The sequence below is a fragment of the Apteryx mantelli genome, chromosome 1 (assembly GCF_036417845.1).
Source record: "Apteryx mantelli isolate bAptMan1 chromosome 1, bAptMan1.hap1, whole genome shotgun sequence".
In the NCBI taxonomy this organism is placed as follows: domain Eukaryota; kingdom Metazoa; phylum Chordata; class Aves; order Apterygiformes; family Apterygidae; genus Apteryx; species Apteryx mantelli.
The window spans coordinates 189,650,959-189,676,300 of record NC_089978.1 but is presented as its reverse complement, the minus strand read 5'-3'; the positions used below and the strand labels follow the sequence as shown (position 1 = coordinate 189,676,300).

Below are 25,342 nucleotides of genomic sequence, written 5' to 3'. Positions count from 1 at the left end.
TAGCAAGGTTAAACAGAATGTGTACAATGCTTGAATTCAAACAGAATTGATGACACAAAAGCTCTTCAAAAGTTACTCAAGTAAACATGAAAAATACTATGACAGCTACATAACAACTTCAGTGTTTCCAGAAGATAAAACTGATCTCCAATATCCAACAAATTACAAAGAAAGATAAAGAGGTTTAAGAAAGAAACGCAGTGGTGGGCATTTCTGTGGTATTCTGAGATGCCATTAAGCTGATACAGGCAGGCTGTATGAACCCTCAAAGTCTCATCTTTTTTAAATGGAGAGGAATAAACCTTAAGTAAGAACAAAATATGCATAAAGAAATTAAGATATTCACTTACGTGCTTTTGTTTTATTATAATGTTTTGCTTGAATTAGTTTGGTCAGTACTGATTTCTGTCCCAGAGGACTGCTGCCTTGCCAAGCCTGAGGTCAGACCTACAACAGCTGTCATGTTTAAACTGTAGCACCTAGTATTGCCTCCCTCTTAATTCTTGTAAGAAAATACAGTGTTGAGGGAAAATATTCAAATAAATCTTACAATATCCAAAGAAACTGGAGTTGCAGTTCCGCAAACAACTGAGCCACTTTTAAACTTTCTTAGTACCAAATGAGAGAAAGCTGTCTTCCCTTCCTTCTGGTTACATGATGCAATCTTGTTCTTGTGTTAACAATCTACTGCTAACACTTAACAGATTTTTTTTTTTTTGTGAGCTGATTTACTTCACTAACCCAGCAGAAAGCTTTCTTTTCGCTTCTGTTATCAAACTTAATTGGATCACAGAAGGATCCGACAAACACCAGAGGCAAGTACAAAGTAAATAGCAAAAACAGGGGAAAGCAGCAGGCAAGAGACAGGGATCTCCCTTTTAGAAGAATTAGCTTTTGCAGGCTTACCATATTTCCTGGAAATGTAGCCTTAAGCAATCCTGAACAGTCACAAAAATTATGTATAATAGCTTAGGTCTTTTAACCTTCCTGAACTTTGGTCTTTTCTGTCTTAAGCATATCCATGAACCACTCCTTTGCCCACACTATCTGGAGTTGTTACTGTTTGGGGTTTTTCTTCCTTTTTTGAGCTCATTCCTTTCCACAGCTGCCTAAGTCTCAAGCCTTGTAACACTAAGTATAGCAACACTGAAATTTCTTTACGAATTTTGCTAGAAGTTATTGTTCTCTATTCAGTCTCACTGGTCTACATTTTGTTTAATCACCATCTCTGCAGTATATGCTATGTCTCTTCCAGTTTAAAAGCATCTATATGTAATAAATATATATATAAAAAAGTTACCTGCTGTTACTTCTTCTACCTCCTAAACATTCTGCTGTATTTTACATTCCCATTTTCTAATTGTTGCTTAAACTAGAACACAGGCAGGCATCAGAAACTTCTTTACCAATTCTACTCTTTTCTTCAACTAGGCACTGCACAATGCATACACTCTACCACTATATTCTTTGTATATAATATATATATATACACACATATAAATATATACACACACGCACATACGTGTGTATGCATACCCACACATTCTCATAAAACACATAAAAGAAAGATAAATAAGACCATAGGACCAAGAGGAACAACTTCTATTAGGCACCATAGCCAAGTGGCTAGGAAGCTTGCCTAAAAGGGAGAGACCTGGCAGTCCTGAGAACATTGAGTTTTGAATATTGAGTTTGGATAAAAACAAACTTAATCCTGGAGCGGTACGTGGAACTACAGGTTTTTCATTACCCAGAAGGGCATTATAGCCATTGTCAGGTTGTCCGTTTTATTTATTCATCTTCTGGTTCCTTCTGACTCTTACAAATCATTGTGACAACAGAGGATAGATGCTTAACACCCTCAAGCATATTAGCCTGTAGTTTGGGGCTGGAGAAGCTGTAATACAGAAAGAAGCTATAGATTCAAGTCCATCAGACTGGAGAAAAGCCCTGAATCAGAATTTTCACTTTTTAGACAAGTGTTCTAGCTACTAGTTAGTTATGCAAAAATGCGGAGATCTATCATTTTATAATACAGTGTTTAGGACTACCAAAACCTAATACTGTCAGTGTATGATGGATACCTCCAAAGTTCGGAAACACAGCCATTGCTAAATTCCAGACTACAACAAAGATTAAGCAAAATTCCTCCCTCTAGGAACTAATATCTAATTCTGCAGCTACCCATGCTTACAAGGCATTTGAGGTTTAATTTTCACAGGTAAATACAAATTGTGTCTAGATCAGCCCCAGCTTGAGCAGTTTAGTGCCCAGCTAGCATCAAAACCTTGGTGCATGGTTGGGGCTTAAACATTTCCAAGACGTGTTGTACAGAATCTTTCCCATAGGTTGGAGAATTGAACACAGTACTACCATACTGCAGCTACATCATTACCTTCCACTACCTTTCAACCAAATCCTTGTCTGTCTGCCTTTAAAACTAATTAAAGCTATTGTTAACTAGAACACTCGTGTGTCTTTATGTGACTTTAGAGAGCAAGAACATTCATTGCAGTAGAAACCTGCTATAGATGTTGAACAGCACAAGGGCTTGAGCCAGACTCTTTCAAGCTAGCAGTATTGTAGACCACTCATTCAGTCTCTCCCTCATCTCTCTTGCCTTATTTACTTCTGTGTCAGGCCCTAAGCAAGCCATACAGCCTCTGCTCTTCTCACTTTCTGAATCCTAAAAATATTCCCTTCTTCTCCTTCAAGGCTCATATATCAGGGCACATGTCAAACTTAGTTACTGGTGCAAGAAAATTTTCATCTCCAGAAATGCAACTAATACCCACACTCAGTGGAAACTGAAAAACAGGCTAAGCAACAACGAGAGCCATCCATCTTCCAGACTGTAAAGTTCAGCATTTAAGAGCAACGTGGCAAATGCTTCCAGAATTCCAATTAAGTCCTGATACCCAAAGGTGCTTTTAGATGGGGGGAAAAAAATGGCAAATTCTTTGATACAGGGTGAAGAACTGGCAAGGGAATATACCCTAAAGAGTGAACAATTCCTTTTTGGAATAATTTCCAAGTCTAAGAAGTGCAAGGCTTTATCAGCCCTATTTCAAGCAAGCTTAATTTTCCAAGGAAAAGCCTTAACCCTGAAGACAGAAATTAACAAATTCACTAGGATTCACTCCCCCCCCCCCTTTTCTTTTTTTAAGTAAATGTCTCTGAGCTAATTAAAGGAAACTGAAGTCTCACATACAGTCTATAAGACTGACACTCAAATTGTCAAAACTTAGCCAAGGTCTAAAGAGCCATCAGTAAGTCAGTCACGCTGGAGAAAAGTGTCCATCCCTACGAATTCAAAGCTTGAACAAACAGCAAGTACCACATTTGCTAGGAATATAGAAAGATCTGAAAATGAATGCCCATAGCTATATGCTTATCATTTGCTTTACAAGGGCCTGAAAGATGCTAGGATGAGGTTTTAAATTAAGAAATGTATCCAAAAAGGACATTTCATAATGTTTCACCTGAACCACAAGATCAATATATTTCAAAGGCCCACGCACCCAAACAATTGACGTGTTTCTTGCTTGAGATAATCAGGGTAAGAGTCCAAGAAAGATGTACATGATGAAAGCAGAAAAAAAGGTATAGGAAGGGAAGGAAAAAGATGAAGCTAATGCAAAAAACAATTTCTCAGGAACCAAGATAAAACTGCACACTGAAAAGAACTGGTATGCAAAACTTGCTGTCTTTCTTACTTATGCATTAAGCAAGAGGGAGGTAATATTTATGTGCATCACTAGCCTGAAATGCTTTAGGAATAACCACAGCCCATATAGGCACATTCCCAGACAAGTATGAAGTCCAAGAGACAGAGGACATGCAAGAACAAGAGCCAGAAGTATATATGGGTAGGACAGGAAAAGGAAAGTCTAAGCTTGAAAAGACAGTAAAGACGTGGGATGATGACAACTAATGGCAAAAGGCAGGAAGTGCTGTATTTTTAACATTTCAAACAACTGGAGTGGGGCAGGGGAAAGGGTTATTTGATTGCATTTTCTAATTTTATTAACTAAAGACATCAGAAAAGGCTTGGAATCACCTGATATGCTGTTGGGAAGCTTTGCTCTGCTTCTGCCTCTCTTGTTCAAGTGCCCTTTCATAACACTGAATATTTGGCATACTTGCACAGCACTGGGTAGTTACCTCCAAATTCAGTTCCTGTCCCTTAATTGTTCAGCCTGCAATTATTCAAGCAGACTTGCTTACTATAGTCTATATTGGACAATTTGAGAAAGAGCAGTAAGATGAATGTTTCCAAGACAATTCAGGATGTTTTTGGTTTCAATTCTCTGTACCAGTTATGGCACACAATCTTTTTCAACACAGAAGGAAGTTCAGTGGCCCACATAGCCAAAGAAACTGGACATCTTAAGCGTACTGAAGTTTACCAGCTGGATTCCCAGAAACATGTATAAATTTGTGCCTTGTTTTAATTGTGAACCAGCCTGGCTAAAAAACTGAGGTCTTGTAAATCATAGATATTCATCTCCATAATAAAGAGCAATTATAAAAAAGTTCATCCGCCATAAGGCTGGTTTTGGTTCATCAACCTCACAGATTTCAATGCATAATAAATACAAAGCCTGGGAACAACAGGAATATGGAGCTGATATCCTCAGGACCTGGAAAACATTCCAGCTCTCTGCTAGCAGGGGAGAGCTGCAATATTCCATTTTGAACTTCTAAATATTCATGAACAGTTTCATCTACCTAAATTTGTGTTATAGACTTAAATTTTAGGAAACCACCACAGTCTTAGGTGTTAAAGAGAAAGGCACTTTTTGTTATCCTCTAGAGAACTAGAGTTACTTTGAAAGACATTTTTAGTATCCTACATAATTTGTGTACTTTTGAAAATTTTAAATCTATTTAAGACAAATGCATAAAGTTTCCATTAAATTGATAACTTAAGAAGTACTGAGAGGCCCAACCAGAACTCAGAGCATGAATAAGACACCATCCTTATCTCAGAGTTTACCATATTGAAAATATTTCAGTATACAGAAGTGCATTGTCAAAGGTGTAAGATGCATGCAGTTTTCAGTCCCCTATTTTTTCCTCCTATAAGCATACTGCTTTTCAATCTTTTCCTTTTGCTAGATGCTACAATTAGGAAAACAAGCAAATAATAAAATGGACAACACAAGATTTCACTGATGATATATACACAAAAGTTTTCTTATTGGATAAATTAAATTTTGTAACTATTATAGCTTTATAATTCAACTACACAGGAGAGAATCCATTCTCCATTTTCTTTAAATTCTTTGTACTTCCATAACAAAAACATATTACAAGAGTATTAAGATGAGTGGCAAATATTTCCTAAACTTGAAGAAAGGTAACATTTACTGAAAGCTTATGTTGTCCTTCTTATGGGTGCCCCGCCCCTTTCAATAGTTTTTGACTACACAATCATTCTTCACTGATCAAACCTCTTTCAGTGCTTAATTTTTAACGTGTAAAATACAGAGAGAACAACTTTTTTTTCCTATCATAATCATGCAATATTGTTTTTGTATTTATCTTTCAAGCACATAGAAAAAGCTTCACATCTGTGAAGCAATGACTATTTCTGTTGCTGCATACTTTGCTTAAGAAGTAATTTCATAACAAAGTTATTTCTCTACAGCAACTTGATGGTGAAATAAATCAAAAGATAGGTAAGTTGATAAGCACCTGGTTACATTTTAAAAGACCAAAATTTAGAAACAGTATAGTTACAATAACTTACTAAATGTTTTAGCACCACCTCCTGGTCATGTAACTATATACACACATTTTTTAAGTCTATTTTACATTATTGACAAATTATTTTCTGAGATCTCTGATGTGAAGTGAAAACAGTAAAATATCTACTGACAAACGTAATTTACAACAGACTGTATCAAGTCACATGATCTTCCAGAATTCAGAAAAGAAACAATCAAGCAGACTTGAGAGGCAGCTATTTCATGTTTATAGTGAATGATATTAAAAAAAATACAAGTTAGCTACCAGACTAAACAGAGCTTATTTTTAGAGCTTTATTTCAATTACAAGAGAAAGAAGTATTTTGAAAATTATTGTTCTACGTGAATTCAAAACATGACTAGAATTAAAAGAGGTAAAAACACTGAAAATGCAATGGAAGTAACATACATACCTTGAAATATTTTCTTCTGATACGTGTCATATTCATTAACATGACTCCAGAATTTATTCCAGTGACTCCATAAAATGGATGTCTAGCAAAGCGATTATACCACCCGATACGAGGTTCTTCATGTTCTGGTGCCATTGCAGCAATTTGCGTGGAGTTGAACTTTCTCAGGAAAGACCAAATATCATCAACAGGTCTCAAAAATAGGATGTCAGTATCAACATACAATAGTGAATCCACATTTTTGAGGATTAACTGTGAGGGAAAGAAGTTTAAAGTCAAACTTTTAAGCAGTTTTGTTGAGCTTCTTTTAATAATACAGGAGTTATTTGTGGGGAAAATTAACTGCCATTCCACTCCCTTCCATAATAAAGTTTAATATATTTTTTTCACATGCAAGTAAATGCACTTCAGACTGACAGCTTGCAGTGAAAAAATTGTTACCATTCCCTCTTATCTCATTTTGGACAATTTTTGTAGAGTGAAACAGAAGTTTTATGTAGGACAGTAACACAAAAGCACTCATTCCATATTTTATATCCTGGGGCTCCTCGGGAGCAGGTTGTGGGCCAGGTGAAACATTACAGTAAAAGGAGCTGCTCCCTCACTTCCCTATGCCTCTGGTCAAATGATGGGAAAAGTGTAAGGGAGATACAGAAGAGAGAGTATTTGGAAGATGGCTGCCACTGCTACAATTCACCTAGCCTGAAGTACAATTTCTGAGGAGTCTCATATCAGCAAAGAAAAGGCTGCATGAAACACTGGCTACAATAGCCTACTACTTTTTCCAGTTTTCTATGACATTTCTCAGACCTGTGCAAGCATGAAGCTTTCCAAATAAATGAGGAGATGGGGTGTGACAAACTTTTCTTACCTCTGAGAGAATGACATGAACCTACTACAGGTCAGACACTCACTGAGGATACTGTGCAATGGAGCAAGTGTGAAAAGGAATTTTATTCCTTAGTGTATTACTGTCACAGAAGAATAAGGTTAAATTCAGAGTGTTTCTGGAGGATGTCACAGAAGTAACTTTTAGGAGTAGCAGTTTTTCATTAAAAACAAAGAAGTTAGATTTATGTATTGTCCTATTAGAGATTAAACTTACTGGCAAGAATAGCCTTTGTGAAGCACATGGCTTAAACAGCTTCTTCCATTCTGCTGCACTCTCAGTTGGAAATGTTATTGGATATAATGTGTAATTAACTTTTCCTTCATAGGGGAAGTCATCAAGCTGGGTGAGAAAGAAGAGATCATAAAAAAAAATTACTTGAGTTCTGTTCCACAATAAAAAAGAAACCATTTCCTATTTACATTGATAACTGAACACAACTGCAACTCCTCTCTCCCAAAATAGAAATGCTTCCCGAACTACAAAAAAACCCTGTCAAATATTCAAAATGCTTAAACAGAAAGTGGCATCTGCAGGCCACTATGATGAAAACAAATCAAAAGATATACAAAAGTAAGAACAAATAAAAAGTAAATGCATCAGATAAAACATTTACTTTTTCCTCTTAGCTAGTTTCCATCAATTAAGTCTTTCTCAAACTAAAATAACCTTATCCAACTTTGCCATAATTACTCAAAGTTATTTCAAGCGCAAAAATAGTAAAACCCTTCACAGATATGTATCAGTATATTTCTAATAATGTCACTCTGGTCATAATGTTATATTTATCAACTGAAAGTTGCTAAAATAAGACATAACCACACCTACCATCTTCAGGGACTGATGTTTCATTTTGTTTAGACAATATAAGGCTGACTCATACTGTGAGCACATGGATATAAAAAGACAGATTTTATTTTCTCTCAAAAAACTGATTTTAAAGAAGCTCTCAAGAAGATAATTGGTTTCTGTTCTGAACATCAAGTTTGTATTAACAGATACAAGGTGACAAATCAGGAAGGTTAGGAAAAAAATGTTAAAAATCGCCATCCAGTGTTACAAAAGATCTGCATATTAACTTATTTTTAGACCTCTGCATTTTTACCACTATAGCCAACAACTATCACCCATGTTAGCAGAAACATTGTTATATATTACTCCAACTGTACTACAAATCAATTAACTACATGACTTGGGTACTTACTATGTCTTTGAAACTCTTGTGCAACTGGTCTTCAGCAAAAATATGAAATTGGAGTGGTTTGATGCTGAAAATAATGGCTGATCTCAACATAGTAACAGTCTCTTCCAGTCTTTCACCACAGGCAACCACTGCTAGATGCATTTTCTCAGAAGGATGTGTTTTCATATAATCATATCTAACACAAAAATATTTTTTCAATTGACATTTTTCCTAGCACAGGTTTAATCAAAAGCTCTATTTACTGAAGCATGCAATCTAACAAAATATCCTTTATCTTCATTAAATCAGCAAAGGAAAACTCAAACAGAACATACTCATTTGTAGGTTTAAGTTTAAGCCAAACTACTCTTATTTCCACTCCACACACCACCCCAGCCCATTAGGGAGAAAAAAGGGATGAAAGTTCTGTACAGATACTAGATATGACAAATACCAACATTTATTTCATTAGAAAACTTACTCTCCATTAATAGCAAGGAATTCCATCAAAACAGCCACATTAAAAGAAAGATGATGTAAAGTTACATCAAAATGTGAAAGGACAATAGCACATTAAATCTGTACATTAACTACTCTCAGATACTCCAACCATGTGTGCTGCTCACATCCTTGAGGCCACTACAAGATTTGGGGGTTGGGAAGTCATTTCTCCCTCAAGTCAGTTGTCCACAGGTATAGTGAAAAGTATATGGTATTTATTATACAAGGTACATTTAAAAAGCTATTTCATTATTTTAACACAGTAGGCTAAAATTAATCATCAGGTAAATTGTATTATCTTGGCACAAACACTTAGGACATATTAAATCTAAAACTGTTTTTGCCTGGATTTCATACCCAAGTAGCAAGAAAAGCTTTCAAAGGTATTAAACAGAGATCAACTTGAAGTCAATCAAGTCAACTTTTAAAACAGTTGAATATTCTACACTTGAGTTATTTGCACATGACTAAAAGGTAGGGGGCTATTAGCATCTGAAAGGTTTAAATTACAGCCTTCCAAGTTACACAGATATAAAATTCTCTGAAGTTAGAAAAGACTTTCCCTAAACTAATGACAGTAGAGAAACACTTGGCAAACATACTACTCATTCTTAGAAACTTGCCAAAAAGAGATACACTTCGAAACAAAAACTAACAGATGTGACTCCTAGCATGTAATCTCTACCCAATTTATTATTATTATTAAAACATGTTTAAGGATGGAGTTGGGTACAGATTTTCCTTTAAATTGACAAAAGATACTATGGGAATATACCTTTTTAGTTAAAGGCACAAAAAAATCAGCACATATAATTTTGAATTCCACAAAGTTAAATATAAGCAAAGATATCTCAGTGAAATTGACAAAGTTTGAGGCCATAAATAGTAGCTGCATTTAAAAAACATTCTGAGCTTTGAAGTAGATCAAGTGCCCTGGAACTAACAAAATCCACAGATTTAAGATTGATTTAAGACTGACCGCATGTTTTAGTTAAAGCTTTATGAAGGTTTGAGGCATAAACAACCACCCATGGAAGAAAGACCTCTCAGGTAGGATTCAGATGAAGACATCTAAATGAAGGTGCTGACGTGAGATTGTGTGCAAGCTCTCATTATAGCCAATGGAGATCCATTGAATAGGCAATGCAGTCTAAACAGCAATTCATCTTACTTCAAAGTAAACACCTAGGGCTTGATTCAATTGATTTACATGGACATAGTGCTATTTAATATGCCCTAGAATATCCCACCTGACCTCCAGATGCCAGTCCAAAAGGACGAGGGTGTCTCAAAGATCATGTTATATCTAATAGTTCTATGTACATGTTTAGGATACCCTAATGCTTCTCACATGCACAAGCCATTTATATTTCAGTAACTTAATGGCTGGTCACCTGGACCATTCTCTATGCTTTCAATTATGATGACAGTTTAAGATCTGCTTGGCACAGCCACCTATACACACACATCTACATTCAGATGATTTAATCCACAGACTGAATGCTATTAGAAACGCTGCAACAAAATATGAAAAATTAGTTCAGGTTAACAGAAAAAAATATATAAAATAGAACCGTAACTGAGGCATGCCATTCAGACCTTTATATATAAATAAAGCTAATTTAACCTATCATGAAGTTGGCAGCTGATATAAAGAAGCAAAGCAAGCTGAATGTGATCAGGGTAGCTGAGACCCACATATGAATATACTGCTGCATTCTGAACAAGCTGCAAGCAGCAGATTAGCCTTATCACTAATCCACTGAAAAGGGAATTACAACAATTAAGCCCTGAGGTCATGAGAGTCTACAGTGATATTGCAAGTTCCTGTGATAAACAAGGGCACAACCTACATAAAATGCACAGCTGAAAGCCAAGTTCCTGAACCACATGTAACATGTGGCCTTCCATGAATAAGGTATGATAAAAAATTATGCCAAAACAGCTCTAAAACACAACACTGAAATTCAAAGACTGTATTAAATCATTTCTATATCCAGTGACATCTGCAAACAAAAGATTTCTAGCTGAAGTACCAAAACCAATCTGATCGTATTATAATGCCTTTACAGTCGCTTTGTGCACATGCAATCGCTGTTCTTTGAGTCCATGGACTTTGTGAGTTCAAATTTTTTATTCTGTGCTTAAACAAATAAATTTTTGAAAGGTAAAAAACTTTAGAAAAAACTAATAAACTCCACTGGATTTCCACTTTGAGAACATGGGGAAACAGCTAGACACAGATCCATAAGTCCACAATACAAAGCTTTATTCCTGGAGCAGATGCAGCAAGAAGCCCTGGGAAAGAAAAGGCAATAGTTCTCTATGGGAACCATCTACTAAGAAAGGGATGAGACACATGAGGTCTCAGAGACATATGGCAGCAGGGAGACTCTAGAATTGTGGGTTTCATTCCAGGCTGTGTGAAGAAACATCCTTTAGTGATTTTAAGCTGCATCTGACTTCCCTGCACACAGACCATCAGCAATCACAACCTTTTTTATAATCAGGCCTCAGTACTGCTCCTCTCTCTTTACATACTCCCCTCCACTTCCACCTGGAAATCACTGCCCCACCTCCATCCAGGGCCACTGCTTATAACTCAGGCTAATCTTCCACCACCAGCATCATTTCATCACTTTGTCCTTCTCCTGCCATTAGCAGCAGCATGAAGAGTTTGCTAGCTTGACCTCTGCTCTGTCTCACTTTGGAATTAATGTGCCCCACCAGCAAAGCCTGTTATCTGTGCCATGACTCCTGTCTCATTCCCCTCTTTAACTATGCACGATTTTGGGCCCTCCCTGATTTCCCTTCAAAATTATCTGCCCTCAACTGCTTCCTTCTCTACTTCTCCCTCCTGACTTTACAGCCTTCTGCAACCCTTTCTTCTCCCTTCTTCTCTCCATTGCTTTTCACTGCAGTTAGCCATGCAATTACCTCACCAAAACACAGCATACGGAAAATCTTGCTCATGGAGGCAGCCACCTCATAACGCCCTAGGTTGGGCAACGTCTAATGAAAAAAGATTATTCAGATGATACAGATTTGTTAGCCTTTCAGTAACGGAGCTGACTATGAGTAAAATAAAAGTATTTTAGGAAAATTCTAACTTGTTGAATCTGAGCAAGTTTTCACAAGGATATAGAAAACCTCACAGTTCTGGTATCAGAGCAACCCCCTTGTTGAATTTCAAATCTAGGTTCTGAAACACGCAAGTTTTTTGAAGTGATACTTCAAAACGTTTTTTCTAGTATTTTGGGAGATACTTTAAAAAAATCATCCAGAGGCAACATGAAAAATTTCAAAATACAAATACAGATTTTTATATGTACATTTCTAATTACTAGCAGCCTGATGTAGTGGTGTAGAAGAACTTAGTGGAGAAGTTGGAAAGACCACCAACAGAATGAGATACAAACCATACATTTTAGTAAGGCTTTCTGATGAACTAGTAAGAAAAACTTGGGATTCCTAATTTCAAAAGAAAAAAAAAATCTCTGACAATTAAAGTGGAAGAGTAAAAGCAAAAAATGCACCTCTAACCCAATACTGAGCAGGGAACCATGACAGGATATGGAGAGTTGGGCGTTTAAGGACAAATAAGAGAACTTTATTTGAGGAGTCTAATTTGAAATCAGAGGTAGGAACAGTAAAAATAACAGAAAAAAAATCTCTCAAGAGAGCCAAAGATACTCCCACCAGTTTAGGAAGCACATTAAAAGACATTCCACTTTGACGCTATGAGAGCAAAAATACATACTTTAAAACATGGTGCAAGCCTGGCCATGAAGTATTTCTGTGTTGAAGTGTATATATTCTGTACTGATTAATTCTGTTGTGTGGTTAACAACCTCTGACAGGGAATATAGGTGGATTTGCTCATTGCATCTGCTACGACAAGATTTTTCTGAGCCTGTCTGTCAAAACACTACATTATGTTTAAAGAGGTATAGCCTGATAGACTGTATATTAAATTAGCATTTCTAGGTTAATTAAAATTATGAAGTAATAATTTGCTAATAAGCTACAGTGTTACATTTTGACTGGCTGTATCTTTCTGGAACCTTCACTGTATCCCATCCTAACTTCCTGGAAAAGATATATATATATAAGTTAAAATATCCACCAGCTCCATCAAAATCTTAGCCCTGCTCCCTGGACTTTCCAAAGAGTACTGCACTCAGGGTCTACTGCATGTGTTTCAGACAGGGCTCCTCTATTCTTTGTACATGTAACACATTAAGAGCACAAATCAAACGGTACCAAACCTTCAGCAACACCCAGACAGACATAACTAATCCTGTATACAACCCCATCTAATTTGTGATCCTTAAGCCTGTCCTAGTCCCAAACTGCTTTACTGAGGTCACAGTAGAACATTTTCTTCTGCTATATGTATATGCTGCCTTCTTCAGAGCTCCAAGCCTTCCAGAACAGCAGAAGTATTACAGCATCTACTGTGACCTGGGTATCATTCAAAGAGTTATGAATGAAATTGAAAGTAATTTTATTCTCCTTTTTTTAAGCACAGTCAAATATAGGGGCACCGGTATTATGGAAAGCCATGAAGGAACTACAGTCAGCCTTAATTCTGCCTTAAAATTTTATGCAGCGGAGTTCCTTTTACCGCTTGTTGATCTACTGCTAAGAACTGTTGCTACTAGGAAAAACATGCCTAGGAATTATCAGGAAACTCCCTACAAAACTCTACTGGCAGTCGAGCTGTCCTCTCTTATTTCCTTAACATAGCTTGGAAAGCCAAGGAAGGAAAGATTAGGATCCAGGTATGGAAAGCACAGAAAAACATGGATGACTGAAGCAATAAACTCACATCAGTAGATGTTGTTCTTTCAAAAATTTAGTCTGGTCCATCGAGGACACTTTTAATAAAACTGTAGGAGTTTTGAACAATTTAAAGTATTTGTTAGCTGCTGAGAAAATCGCCATCATCAACTTGCACCACTAGTTTTTGCATACAACATCTATATATTAGATAATGGTAATATTAGGATATAAAAACTTTTTAACAGGTTACAAAAAAAATCTTTTTTAATTTTTCTGCCTCAAAAAATGGCTTCCCTACACTGGTTCTGATATCAAAACTACAGTCCTGCTTTTTTTGGATCACTTCTTTGTATTGTCTAGAAAACCAGCATCAACCATGAAATACGGAACTTCCTAAAGAAGGCTGCTTATTAAAGTCTCTCAGTTCTTCTTCAGCTTCATTTAACTAACTTTCCTTGATATTATAACCAAATAACTCAGGATGCCTGGTTCAGCTCTGTTGAAAGCTCTTTACACTTATGAAAAGAACAAACAGAAGCCTATTGCAAATTTGTTTTCTTCTTTGGTATAAAAAGCTAACCACATTATCAGTGTAAATATTTTCCCCCTACAAGTCTTCTGACAATTAGCATGGAAAATGCAAATCATATTGGTTAGAACAAGCAGGGCAAACATTTTCATATAATCCTCTATTACTTAAAATCTGGCTATATTAAACTATACCATGATACAATCTCAGAAGAACAAATGGTGGGTATGTAAATAGAATATGGATGGCTTACTTATCACTTTTTTTTTTCTTTTTAATCAACCAAACTTTAAAGAGCCTGACACCCAGTAGTTTTTAGTCACCAGAAGAGAAGCAAACTGGCAGAGCAACAAAACCTGCACAAGTTAAAAAGCACTGTTAAACAGCTGTTAAATCAGTCCCACATTTATAAAAAAGTAGGATCAAGGTATCTACAGAAATTATCTGGATTTGAAAGTGAGGAAAATCTATTTTTTCCCAGCTTCTTAACTTTTTACTGCAGCACTGAATTAAAATTAAGTCAGAAGGAACTGCAAGGTACTCTTCCACTGCTGGCCCCCAGGTTCCCATTACTTACCTTGAGCCTGGTGGAAAATCAAGAAAGGAAGTTTTCCACCATTTCAGTGAGTTATATTGTCTTGTGGAGGGTTTATGTACATCACCACAGGCAACAGGGTCAGGAGATAATGAGATCCTCTCCTTTTTCAGCAACAGACAGCTGTTAAACTGGCTCAGATGCCCGCAGATGAAACTTAAAATCATATCCTGTCCTTCAGCTAAGCACAGGCAAAGCACCTATTCCCTCCACCACAAATGCACTGACACTTGGTTTATCCCACAGTGAGTTGGTTAATGAAGCTAAATTCCCAAAACCTAACCTTTAGCCACAAAAAGACATGAATTTGAGTCCATTCAAGTAGCTAAATCAGCTAAAGGGAAAGTCAGACGAAACCCTGTGCCAAAAGAGGAAGAAGCGCAGGCTACCAAGGGCAGGAGGAAAGACACAGCAGTCCCAAGCTACAGTTCACTAACAGTCTAAATCAACCTAAGCCAACTCTTCAAATACCTTCTCTGCAATTACAGAGCTCAAAGACACTTGAAAGCACACAAATAGGAATATGGGACAGATCTAAAGTCCTTTTCCCATGGTCATCATTTTCAATAAAATTTTAAGTCTTGTAAAACTCACCTTTTTTTATTTTTATTTTTTGCTTTGCTTTCCCTAGAAATAGTCAAGTTACAGACAAAGAGGAAGAGATAACCATATCAAAAGACGGCTTAATCAAATTTTAAATATAAGAAAAATTAACTTACAACATTGGTTATATACTGAAAAGAACTATGCTGGTTATGGAACACATCTAGTTTAAAGCTTCTTGCTTTTCTGACAAGCTGCTTTCATAATCTGACACCCTAATACATCTGAACAACTGCACCAAAACATTTAAATTTCTTGTTAAAGATGCAACTCTAAGGACATGTTATATATCTTAATGTACTGTAGCTTAAAGCGCATTCAAAAATAATTGTTTCAGCACTTTTGGATGGAATATTCTCATGAAATCCTATAAAATAAAGGAACTTCAATAAAAAAAATGAAGATTTAACTACTAAGCATATCTTCCAGTTTTTATTTTAAGTTACATCACAGGTGTTACCATGCAACAAGTTTTATTTATCAAAAATTCATCAACAACTTTTCATTACATTCAGATGACTTTTTACCAAGGTTAGGAAATCTCTATTTAAGGAAATAATAAAATAGACAAAATCTATTCTTTGTAACAACACTTTCAGACTAAAGTGTTCAAAAGCATAGTTAATAGGACAGAAGGAGAAAACCCAGCTGAGGATTACTGTATTATAAGCACAAAATAATGCATGTGAAGCAATCAAAGTATTTTGCTTTGTCAGCTTGCTAAATAGCCAAAAATACTTATTAGCTGCACCTGTCTGCAATTGAATAATGAAGTGCTATTTAATGTCAGAGCCTACCTAAAAGCAGCTTCCCAAAAGCAGTTCATTCCACAAACATCAGAGGGCAGCATCCAATAGGAATTCCAGAAAGATACAGACAAATTCTTACACCTAACAGGATAAGACAGAAATAACCTATATAAATGTTACTGATTTTATGGCAAAGTTAAATGGATTATTTTCTAGCTCAAACGTAACTAGAATAGTTAATTACCTGGCAGAAGACTGCCTACATAACAGAGCCTGGATAATCAACTGCTCATTAAGACGATGATAAACTAGCTGAAAATATACACAAAAGAGGAGGTATTAGGTGCCAATTAGGAGGAATTATTTTAAGGAAGGAATGGTCCCCATCCTGACTTTAACCTTTCCTCTCCATCCCATATATTTTCAGAAAGAAAAACAAAGTGATGGGATTTTTACGGGGGTCATCCTATGCTCTGTACTTAGTATGAGCCCATAGGCAATGGCATGAAAGGCAACACTTTTTTTGCTGCAGAGAACTCTTTAACCTTTGCAATACGTGTGTCTATTTCAAGCAGAGGAGTAGATATTTCATTTTCAAAGAAACATTGTCCATTTAAACACAATCCCTATTTACCCATGACTCTTTATTCCATACAAACCTGCAAAAATGATTTTTAAGGAAAAAGGGGTTTCAGTGGCAAGGAATTCCATTGTTTCATAACAAAATGCAATACAGAAATAATCACATCTGGTGAGTCTTCCTTCTCCATATTAATGACAAGGCTAATAATCTCTTGATTTGTGCTACACTAACAACCAAAAGAGCAGGTTTTACTGGTCCACCACAAAATTTTATGCAGCAGTAATAGATGAAATATTTTAAAGAGCAATAGAAGTGTATATTCAAAGGTTTTGGTGAGGAAATCAACATCAAGATTTAAAATTATAAATGAGGAAGTGGAATATTTCAAAGCAAGGAGTGACTTCCTATGCTCCATATTCATGTCCTGGTGGCATGATGCCAATAGTGTTTACCCTCCTTTGAAGGTTAGTGTCTGTAAATGGAAGACATAGGCAAGAAGGAAAACCACACAGAAGTTTGATAATAAGATATTTTCAAGGACCACAGCACAGAAAACTGAGCTGGAAGTTAGTTCTGCAAGTTTGAAATCAATCAGCACCATCTTGGTAATGTCATCTGAAATTTATAAAAGCCAATGTTTTGTGAACACCAGATTTGATAGATTAATGTAGTATCAGAAATGGTAAACTATAATTTCTTAAGATTGACACTTGTGAAATGACTGGTGTTCTTATGAGGTCATTTTTCTCAAAACCTCATTAAGTGTTGGGAGGGAGCAGTCCTCTGGTAGGGAATCTGGGAATTCCTCATATGCTGTAGATACACAGGTAAGCAAAAGTATTAGTGAAATAATTCTATATTGTGACCTAAGAATGGTCTCCACAAATAAATATCCATGTATTGAAAAAGGTAATATGGATTTTGATTGTTATATTTGTATTTCTCTGGGGAAAATAAACAGTATAAATCACAATTTCTCTCTGCCACATTCTTTCTTACATTAATCTTGGTGGCTTTTGAAAGAATCTAAGGCACATTAAAAACTTCTGCTTATCTGAAGAACAACCTTTACAACCTCCATTGTGTACCTTTTTGAAGTAACTGTCTCTCACTAGTTTTAGGGCAAATTAATAGACTATCTCTCCAAAAAGAGTCTTCTACTTTGGAAGATTATTTATTAGACAGGGGTTTCCTCTTCCGGCTGTCATGACAGCTGTATTTTTCTTAGCTGCCTTAAGCTACTATCTTATCCAGACTAGCCTGGCAACAGGCAAGTTTAAATTAATGATGAAATAAGTGATTTCTTGGCTTTCTCCACATTAGGCCTTTCCCATATCCCATTTAGCAATATGGCAGGGTTGTCAGCCTTGGATTTTGGATCATAAATTTCCTTTGTTTCAAATGAAAACTGTTACCGTGTTAAGATACACATGTATAATACTGGAAGGCAATTTACCTAATGCTAGACTAAGACTTTTTCCTGCAAAAAAGTCTCTTTCAATTGATCATATACTACAACATTCCATAAGGCTTTCATATAGAAAGGAATAAAAGACTGAAACCAACAGATGGCATTTTCTTACTGTTATTCACAATAATACAATTTTAAAAGCCATTCATCAAGGTTTTTTTACTTGAAAGCTAGTAGAATAAATGAGAAAAGCTTAGAAGACAAATAAGGTGTCACAAGTGATGTACAAAACTCATGAGATGCATTCTCTCTTCATCAAAACAGGCACAGCGATTATTACCTGAAAGAGCACTAGTCAGGCAGTAATAGTCACCTTCAGCATTAAGGTGGGTATTTTGCTCCTAAATATTAGATTATGTGATTAAAAGCTCATCTCTATAAACACAAAGGAAAAAAGGAACAATGACAGGTGGAAAAAATCCAGCAATCTAATCAGGGCCTATGGAACACCCTGACAACGCTCCTCCCAAACCTATCACAGGAGAGCAATCAGCCCACAGTGGGAGACCCACAAGATGAGTCAATGGGAGAGGCTTTCTGGATCACCTTACAGGGTGTGTGGGGCTCATTATGGGTCTCTGGGGAAGAGTATTTTAAGACCTTGTAAAACTTATTAAAGTAAGGGGTTTGGGGAAGGATGACAGCAAGAATGTTTAGGGGAAGGACCAAAGTGAATTGGGGAGAAACAAGCATGAAAAAACAGAGGAAGAAAGGGATAGAAGGGGCTGGTCACATGTGAACAGGTTGCTGGTCAGTACAATTGGCCTCATCAGCACAGTCTCCTTATTAAACTCAATTTCTATTTTTCCTGAGTGAAAGAGTGCTCTGCATGCACCTGTGTGTATGGAGGCATAAGCGCCAGCACCTGGAAAAGGGGCCATGGATGACAGGGGCCCACAAGCCTGTGGTGCCAGCAACTGGAGAGAGTGTTCATATTGCATATGGGCATATATGTTGATGTGTGTAATCACTAGCAAATATCAAACCAGACTAGCCAGTAAGTAGGACAAGAGGCTTGGGAGCCAGGTATCAGAGAGGCCGTAAATCTAGGACGGACTTTGCAGAGATCAGAGGGTCTGTGTTGGCTACTGAAAGAACCAGGAGGTCCAAACCAGCTACCAGATTGACTGGGTGGGGGTCCAAGAGTTGGCTATCAGAATGATCGGGGGTCCAAACCAGCTATTGGAGGGAGATTGGTGTTTGAGAGTTAGCTAGTCTTAAGACCTTAGGTCTGGACCAGCTATCAGAGAGATCCATTTGCATGTGTGTGAGGCAACTGGGAGACCAAGCCATCCAGTGGTCAGCAACTGTGGAGTGTCTAATGTCAGTTACTGGAGAGATCCATAATGGGTCTGTGTGTGTGAGCATGTGCAAGCAGGTCCAAGTACCAGCAGCTGGAGTTGGACTGCAAGATTTGCAGGTTTGCATGCGCAGGTGCCAGCAACTGGGGAGACCAGTGGACCTCGGGGCCAGGTACTGTCTAAGGCCAGTTACTAGAGGGATCTACACTGTATATATTTTTACTAACAGGCTTTTATCCTGATCAGCCAGAGAGAAACAGGATCAGGCTGCTTGTTGTTTGTAGTTGCTCAAGTGCTGTGTTTTCTGTGCTGATCTGTGTGGTCAACCATATTAATATATATGCATGCACGTACTGTGGGCATGTGTGCCTATTGGGAACGCGTTTGCAGCCTCACTACTGGCCGGGCCTGGGGACACAGAGCTGAAGCAGCTTCACCTTTATCAGACTGCTGGATTCAGCAACTCCTAACACCAACCATTGTCAAAAATATAAAAACAAAGAAATACAAAAATACAAAACTCTAAAAACATTAGGATCACAGACAAGCATTCTCAAAGATTTGCTTGCCAGTTCAAGGTACTTCTTCTTTAGATAACCAGCCATTTAATCATCTTTAACTGGTAATTTAGCTTCAACATAACTGGTTACTAAAAGTTTCAGTCTTACAGACATAGCAAAGGTGTCTAAGTTATGACTTGAAAAGAAGGATTCAGGACAATCTTAAATTTATGTGCAAAATACTTACCAATGCATGAGTCACATTCACTAACGCCCAGAGTTCAAACAAGGCAAGTTTTAACCTTAAAAAAACCCCAAAATAAGTGGTAAAAATGTCTTTTTGTTAAGCGCAGTGGTGGGCTTACAATTAATGGAGATCACAACTTTCAAGTATACTTTTCAGACCAGATGGCATATTTTCTACTACTATAACTTCACAGTAAATTTAACCGTTTGTCCAAATGGTCCAGGTTACAATCAACTAATTTGAGGCATGACTAATGCACTCCTGCCAGTATTGAATTAATGACATAAGCCTAATCAACTGCAAGACTTGACTGAGTTCTTTTGGTGGATCTCCTGCAGTATATCCTACAACATGCAGCAAAACAGGAAGTCTGCATTTTTCAGTTCCTTCCTGTTCATACTGACAGGAATCAAAAGTTGAGAAGATAAGAGCTGCTCAATTCAACTCCCAGTTGTATTGAGAAGTTCTGATTCTCCTGAAGAATTTTTCCTGAATATCTGCAGCAATATCATGAATTTGTTTGAATGTATTGTGTCAGAAAAGAAATAGTTTTATTAGATAGCAAACAGCAGATTCCAAATTTAAGGTTAGATGTCAGACACAAAACAATCAATATTTTTCCAGTTAAAGAGTTAGTGTTCCAATAAATTACAACATTGCCATGTAAAACAAGATTTGTTAGTCATCTTAACTGCTTGACAAATTCAGTTGATTTAAAAAAAAAAAAAAGAAAGAAATTTCAACTTCAAATAGCTCAATACTTTGTCCTGTAAAAGTTTTACTCACATTTTGAAATGTTTAGAAGTTTCTAAGCCAATTTCTTAAGGCACAGGAATAGCTGAGAAGCATTCTGGTGAAAGTGCTAGTTAAGTTCTGACACAGAAAAATAGCTGCATATAGTGCAAGGAAAGAAAAAAACTCTATTACAACCACTCTACTGTGTTGTCTGAGCTTGTGAGCATACTTCCTACACTATTCCATGCACTGTAACCCACTTAACTCTCCCTTTAGCAGGATAGTTAGAAAGCAAGAGACAGATACAGTCAGATATCAGTGTTGCACATAACAAAACAGTGTATTTGGCTAGAAGAAAGTGATGAAAACCTATAGCATAACAGAAACTTACTTCAGTAAAATTGATTGACCTCACTGAATTCATGAAACCAACTACAGACCAATTACTGCTGTTTTCCAAACTTTCCATTAGGATAGCACTTTTTCTGGACATTATATGCTTAGCTGCAGTGGCAATATCAATAAAGTTAAGTGAAGATTCACTTCTCATAAGTAGAGTTACAGTCCTTGAATTCACTGATCTGAAAGTATGTGGAGAAAGATGGACTTGAAGGATACTCCACAGACAGTAAATTATAATGCTAATAAATGACCTACATGTGGCAAATATGAATTTATCCACCTTTCTGTTTTTTCATCCATACACAGCCTTCTTCCTTTTCCCCATCCGTAAGTCACACTAGCAGCAGGGAAAAAGGGCTGACTACATATAGTGGCTTTTAACTGAATTGTCTCTTCTGAAAGTAGACACTTGGATATTTTCTTTTTTCAGCTTCAGATCTGTTTTTCAGTTAGATACTATATATGACCGTATTTACTATTCATTACTTCTTTCCTCACTGGAATGAATAATTGGGAGGACTAACTTCAGTGTTAATCTTTCTTTGAAGCTAAAATCCAATCTCAGAATTAACTATGAAATTCTTGAAATGCTTTACAGGTATTTACATCAAATTTCAATACATGAACTTTGGGTTTCTAGTCATCTTGTTCCTCAGGCTACAGTGGCCTTTGAAACAAACAACTCCTTACCAAAGTGATTACCCAACAAGCTCCTCTGAATTACTATGTTTATTGGAGGATCTTGCCTCAACCCGTAATTCTGGTTTCAACATGGTACTTCCTTTTTAATTAAAGATTTTCTACTTAAAAGCATCATCACTATTGCAAAATCGTTCCAGGTATGCTATTCTGAAGCTTTATTCAAAGCTTGCAGTATTCATGGTTGCACACTTCTGAAAACTCTACCAGAAATCTTTACCTTCATCTTTTTTTCTTCCATAATGGAGCATGATTGAGCCCCTTCTGCCTTACATGATGTACCAATCTAAGCTAATCAGGGGAGAAAATCCCTCATGACTAAAGAAAAGAGGAAATCATTGCTAGTGTGTAAATGCCTTCAGCTGGCAGTTAGAATTCAAAATATAGTTTAGCAAAGCAAGTGATCAGTGAAAACAGACAAAGCAGCTCACTACCAAAAATTACTATTAATGCATATGAAATGTTAAACTACAAGGATTAAAAGGTTAACTTTATAGAGTAAATTGTGTTCAGATATCAATATTTTAGGATGTTATATGACCGCAAGATAGAGTCAGAAGAGGGCATAAAACAGCCATGTAGCTATCAGCTTAAACTCCACTAAAGAAACAGCTGAAGTATAAAAACTGAAAAACACTGATACATTGCTAAATATTCATTACTGAGAGAACATAACTCATGATTTAATACTTAAGAATAACTGAAATATGTGTCTAAATGAACATTCAGTAGGTCATTTCTCAGCTGCCACAGTATAGAATTTTTCCTTAAATAAACTCTAAGGGACTGCTCTAAGGGGCTAACTTGCACCTCAGTTTTGCACACGCTGTTTGTAAGAACAACATACAAGACTTCAATAATTTATGGCAGAAAGATGTTCATCCTGACCTTTCTGTGTAACAACAGTTTATATGCAATTTATGTCAGACAGACCCCAATTTTGCAGACAGATGAAACTCTATATGCAGATGAATTATATACGGAACTTAGGCCTTTGGAAAATAATTTTCTTTGTCTGTAAATCTTTTCCACATTGCCTTCTCATTTATATCTCATTGCATTTTAATGCAGCAAGAAGCTTCTTCCACCTTGTGGGGTTTTTCCCCCATCAGTACCTTGACTTAAGTGTATCTTTCAAAATAGACTTCGGTCTTCTTTTGATAACCTGGAGCATAATGCACATGCAAGTAATTTCAGTACAAGTTATTCATATTCTCATCTTTTACCTGACAAAAAGTTTTCTTGTATATTAATTTTTCATTAGTAAAATAAGTGTTAGATACATATGAATTTTCCCTCACATTTCCTGGATTTATACATCAATGAAATACTACATAAAACTGTTAATGTGAATTCATTTTTTTGTTATTTAGAAGTGGTAACTGGAAAAAAGTTACCACTTCTACTTCAAAAGTAGATACCAACTTTTCATGATGAATTTTTAATCATGAATTGGAAGCGAGAAAGAAAAATCCTCATGTTTTTCCAAGTCATAATCTGTATGAATTTAAACTAAAGCAAAACCATGAAAAGAAAGAAAGAAAACATTCTCTGAAGAAGTTAAACCAGTCAAAAGTCGTGTTTCACATTTCAGCTGGCTCCACCCCTAGCAACTCAGAATGCTGTTTCATGACATTTTAAAGACGATTAAATCAGAGCTGCTGATAATGTCCTCCTCCATAACTCCTTTGCACCAGCACTGTCACTTTCGTAATTACACGATGAGCCAACTCAGAGAGCTGAGCTAGCCAAAAACTAGAGAGTTTTCAGGCGGAGTAGCACCCTAGACAAACTCACTTTTGTGATCAGAGGAACACAAGTTGTGTAAGGGCGGGGAGGGGGAAGGGGATGCGCGCAGCATCGGGAGGGAGTGACAGTCACAGAACCATCAATTTACATTGCCTTAAACTGCTGTGGAATTTAAAAGCAGAGCTAAACGTAGGCTGATCCTGAAAGGCCTGGTCCTAATCTCTCCTCCAGCTTTTAGCAACAGATTTCTTGTCACCCCTCTTTTCCTGGCAGCCACGAGATGAACAGGATCATGAAACTAATTTAAATGAAAACTACTATTTTTCCATTCTGTAATCTCACACAACACTTGTCCACACAAAAATTGCTGCTGACAGCTATACAGAATATGAGCAGCGCAGATTTACACCACTTTAAATTAACCGAGGAAATGAACTGCTTACCCAGTATTTTCTCACAATTCACTGAGAGAAGACTTTCTTAAAGTTTCCCATAATAAATAATTTTTGCTCAAACACTTAAAGTTATGTTTGATAAAATCGTCAATCTCAGCTTCAGAACTAAGTAATGCCTTGAAAGCATCTTAAAGAAAAAAATGAATCCTCCGGTTCATTTTACCCTACTGCAACAAGGAAAAAAAAAAAAAAAAAAACACTGTCCGGAACACAGGACAAGAGTAAAGTTTCAAGTCAGCTCCAGAAGCTGTACGACTGTTTCCTACAGCTTTAATTTTTATTTTGTGTTGCGCCGTACATCAGCGCACACCGGGAAAGGCCCACACTCGGCAGCTCCTTCCCTGCAGCACCGCCGTTCACCGGGGCGCCCCCTGCAGGGGCACCTCGGCCCAGCAGGGACCGCGTTCGGCCTCGCTGGCTCCCACTAGCCGGCCTTCAACACCACCTCCGACTTTCTGTTTGTTTGTTTTTATGTGTTTTAATAACTTCAATCTCCTCGAGGACGCCATTCGCCCGGTAACCTGCCCAAGAGCCGCCAAAGCTGCCCGAGAGGGGAACACAGAGCACCATCCCCCCTACACACGCTCCCTCCCAGAGCGGGCAGCAGTTTCCCGGCCGAGGACGGAGGCGGCAGCGACCGCCTCGCCTCCGCCCCGCCGCCGCGGCCGTGACGACGCCGGAGGCGGCCGGCCCGCAGGCACCGAGCAGCCGGGGGCGCCTCGGCGCCGGCCGCGGGCGGGCACGCGGCCCCGCTCCGCCGCCCGCCCCCGGGCCCTCCCCGCAGGAATGCGGGGGAAGCACCGCCCCCCCCAACGCCTTCCCCGCGCTGCGCCGCGCCGGCGCCTCCCCCGCCCGGCCCCGTCCTCCGCTGCTGCGCGGCCCCTACCTGGCCGCCACCGGGACCGCCGCCTCGCCTGGGCCCGCGCTCCCCGCCGCCCTGCTGCCGCCTGCGTGCCGCCTCCCGCCGGGCGCGGCGGGGTCTCCGGCCTGCAGCTCCCCGCCGCCGCCGGGCTCCTGCTCCAGCGAGAGGGCCAGCTGCCTGAAGCCGTAGAGCAGCGAGCACACGCCACAGCCCAGGCACAGCAGAGCCACCCGCACGAACCGCCGCATCCTCCTCCTCCCGCGCCGGCCCCGGCAGCGGCGCCAGGCGGCGGCGGCCGGGGCCCAACCGGCAGCACGAGCCCCAACAGACGCGGCGGC

At 38.0% G+C, this 25,342-nt stretch overlaps 1 protein-coding gene across 4 annotated transcripts in view; it reads right to left on the bottom strand.

The window, feature by feature from the left end:
• The window catches only part of GXYLT1 (glucoside xylosyltransferase 1), a 31,439-nt gene extending 6,097 nt beyond the window's left edge, over positions 1–25,342 (bottom strand). Inside the window, exons 1-5 of one of the 4 annotated variants that reach the window (XM_067314596.1) lie at positions 25,029–25,342; positions 16,049–16,141; positions 8,260–8,434; positions 7,272–7,397; positions 6,167–6,418 (exon numbers count right to left, since the gene is read on the bottom strand). In XM_067314596.1, coding sequence (XP_067170697.1) covers positions 6,167–6,418; positions 7,272–7,397; positions 8,260–8,434; positions 16,049–16,141; positions 25,029–25,252 — 870 coding nt within the window. In that variant the 5' untranslated portion in view covers positions 25,253–25,342. Of the gene's footprint in view, positions 1–6,166; positions 6,419–7,271; positions 7,398–8,259; positions 8,435–16,048; positions 16,142–16,244; positions 16,308–20,888; positions 20,968–25,028 lie in introns of those variants that run through there. The other 3 variants (XM_013948013.2, XM_013948014.2, XM_067314604.1) reach the window with 3 other exon arrangements.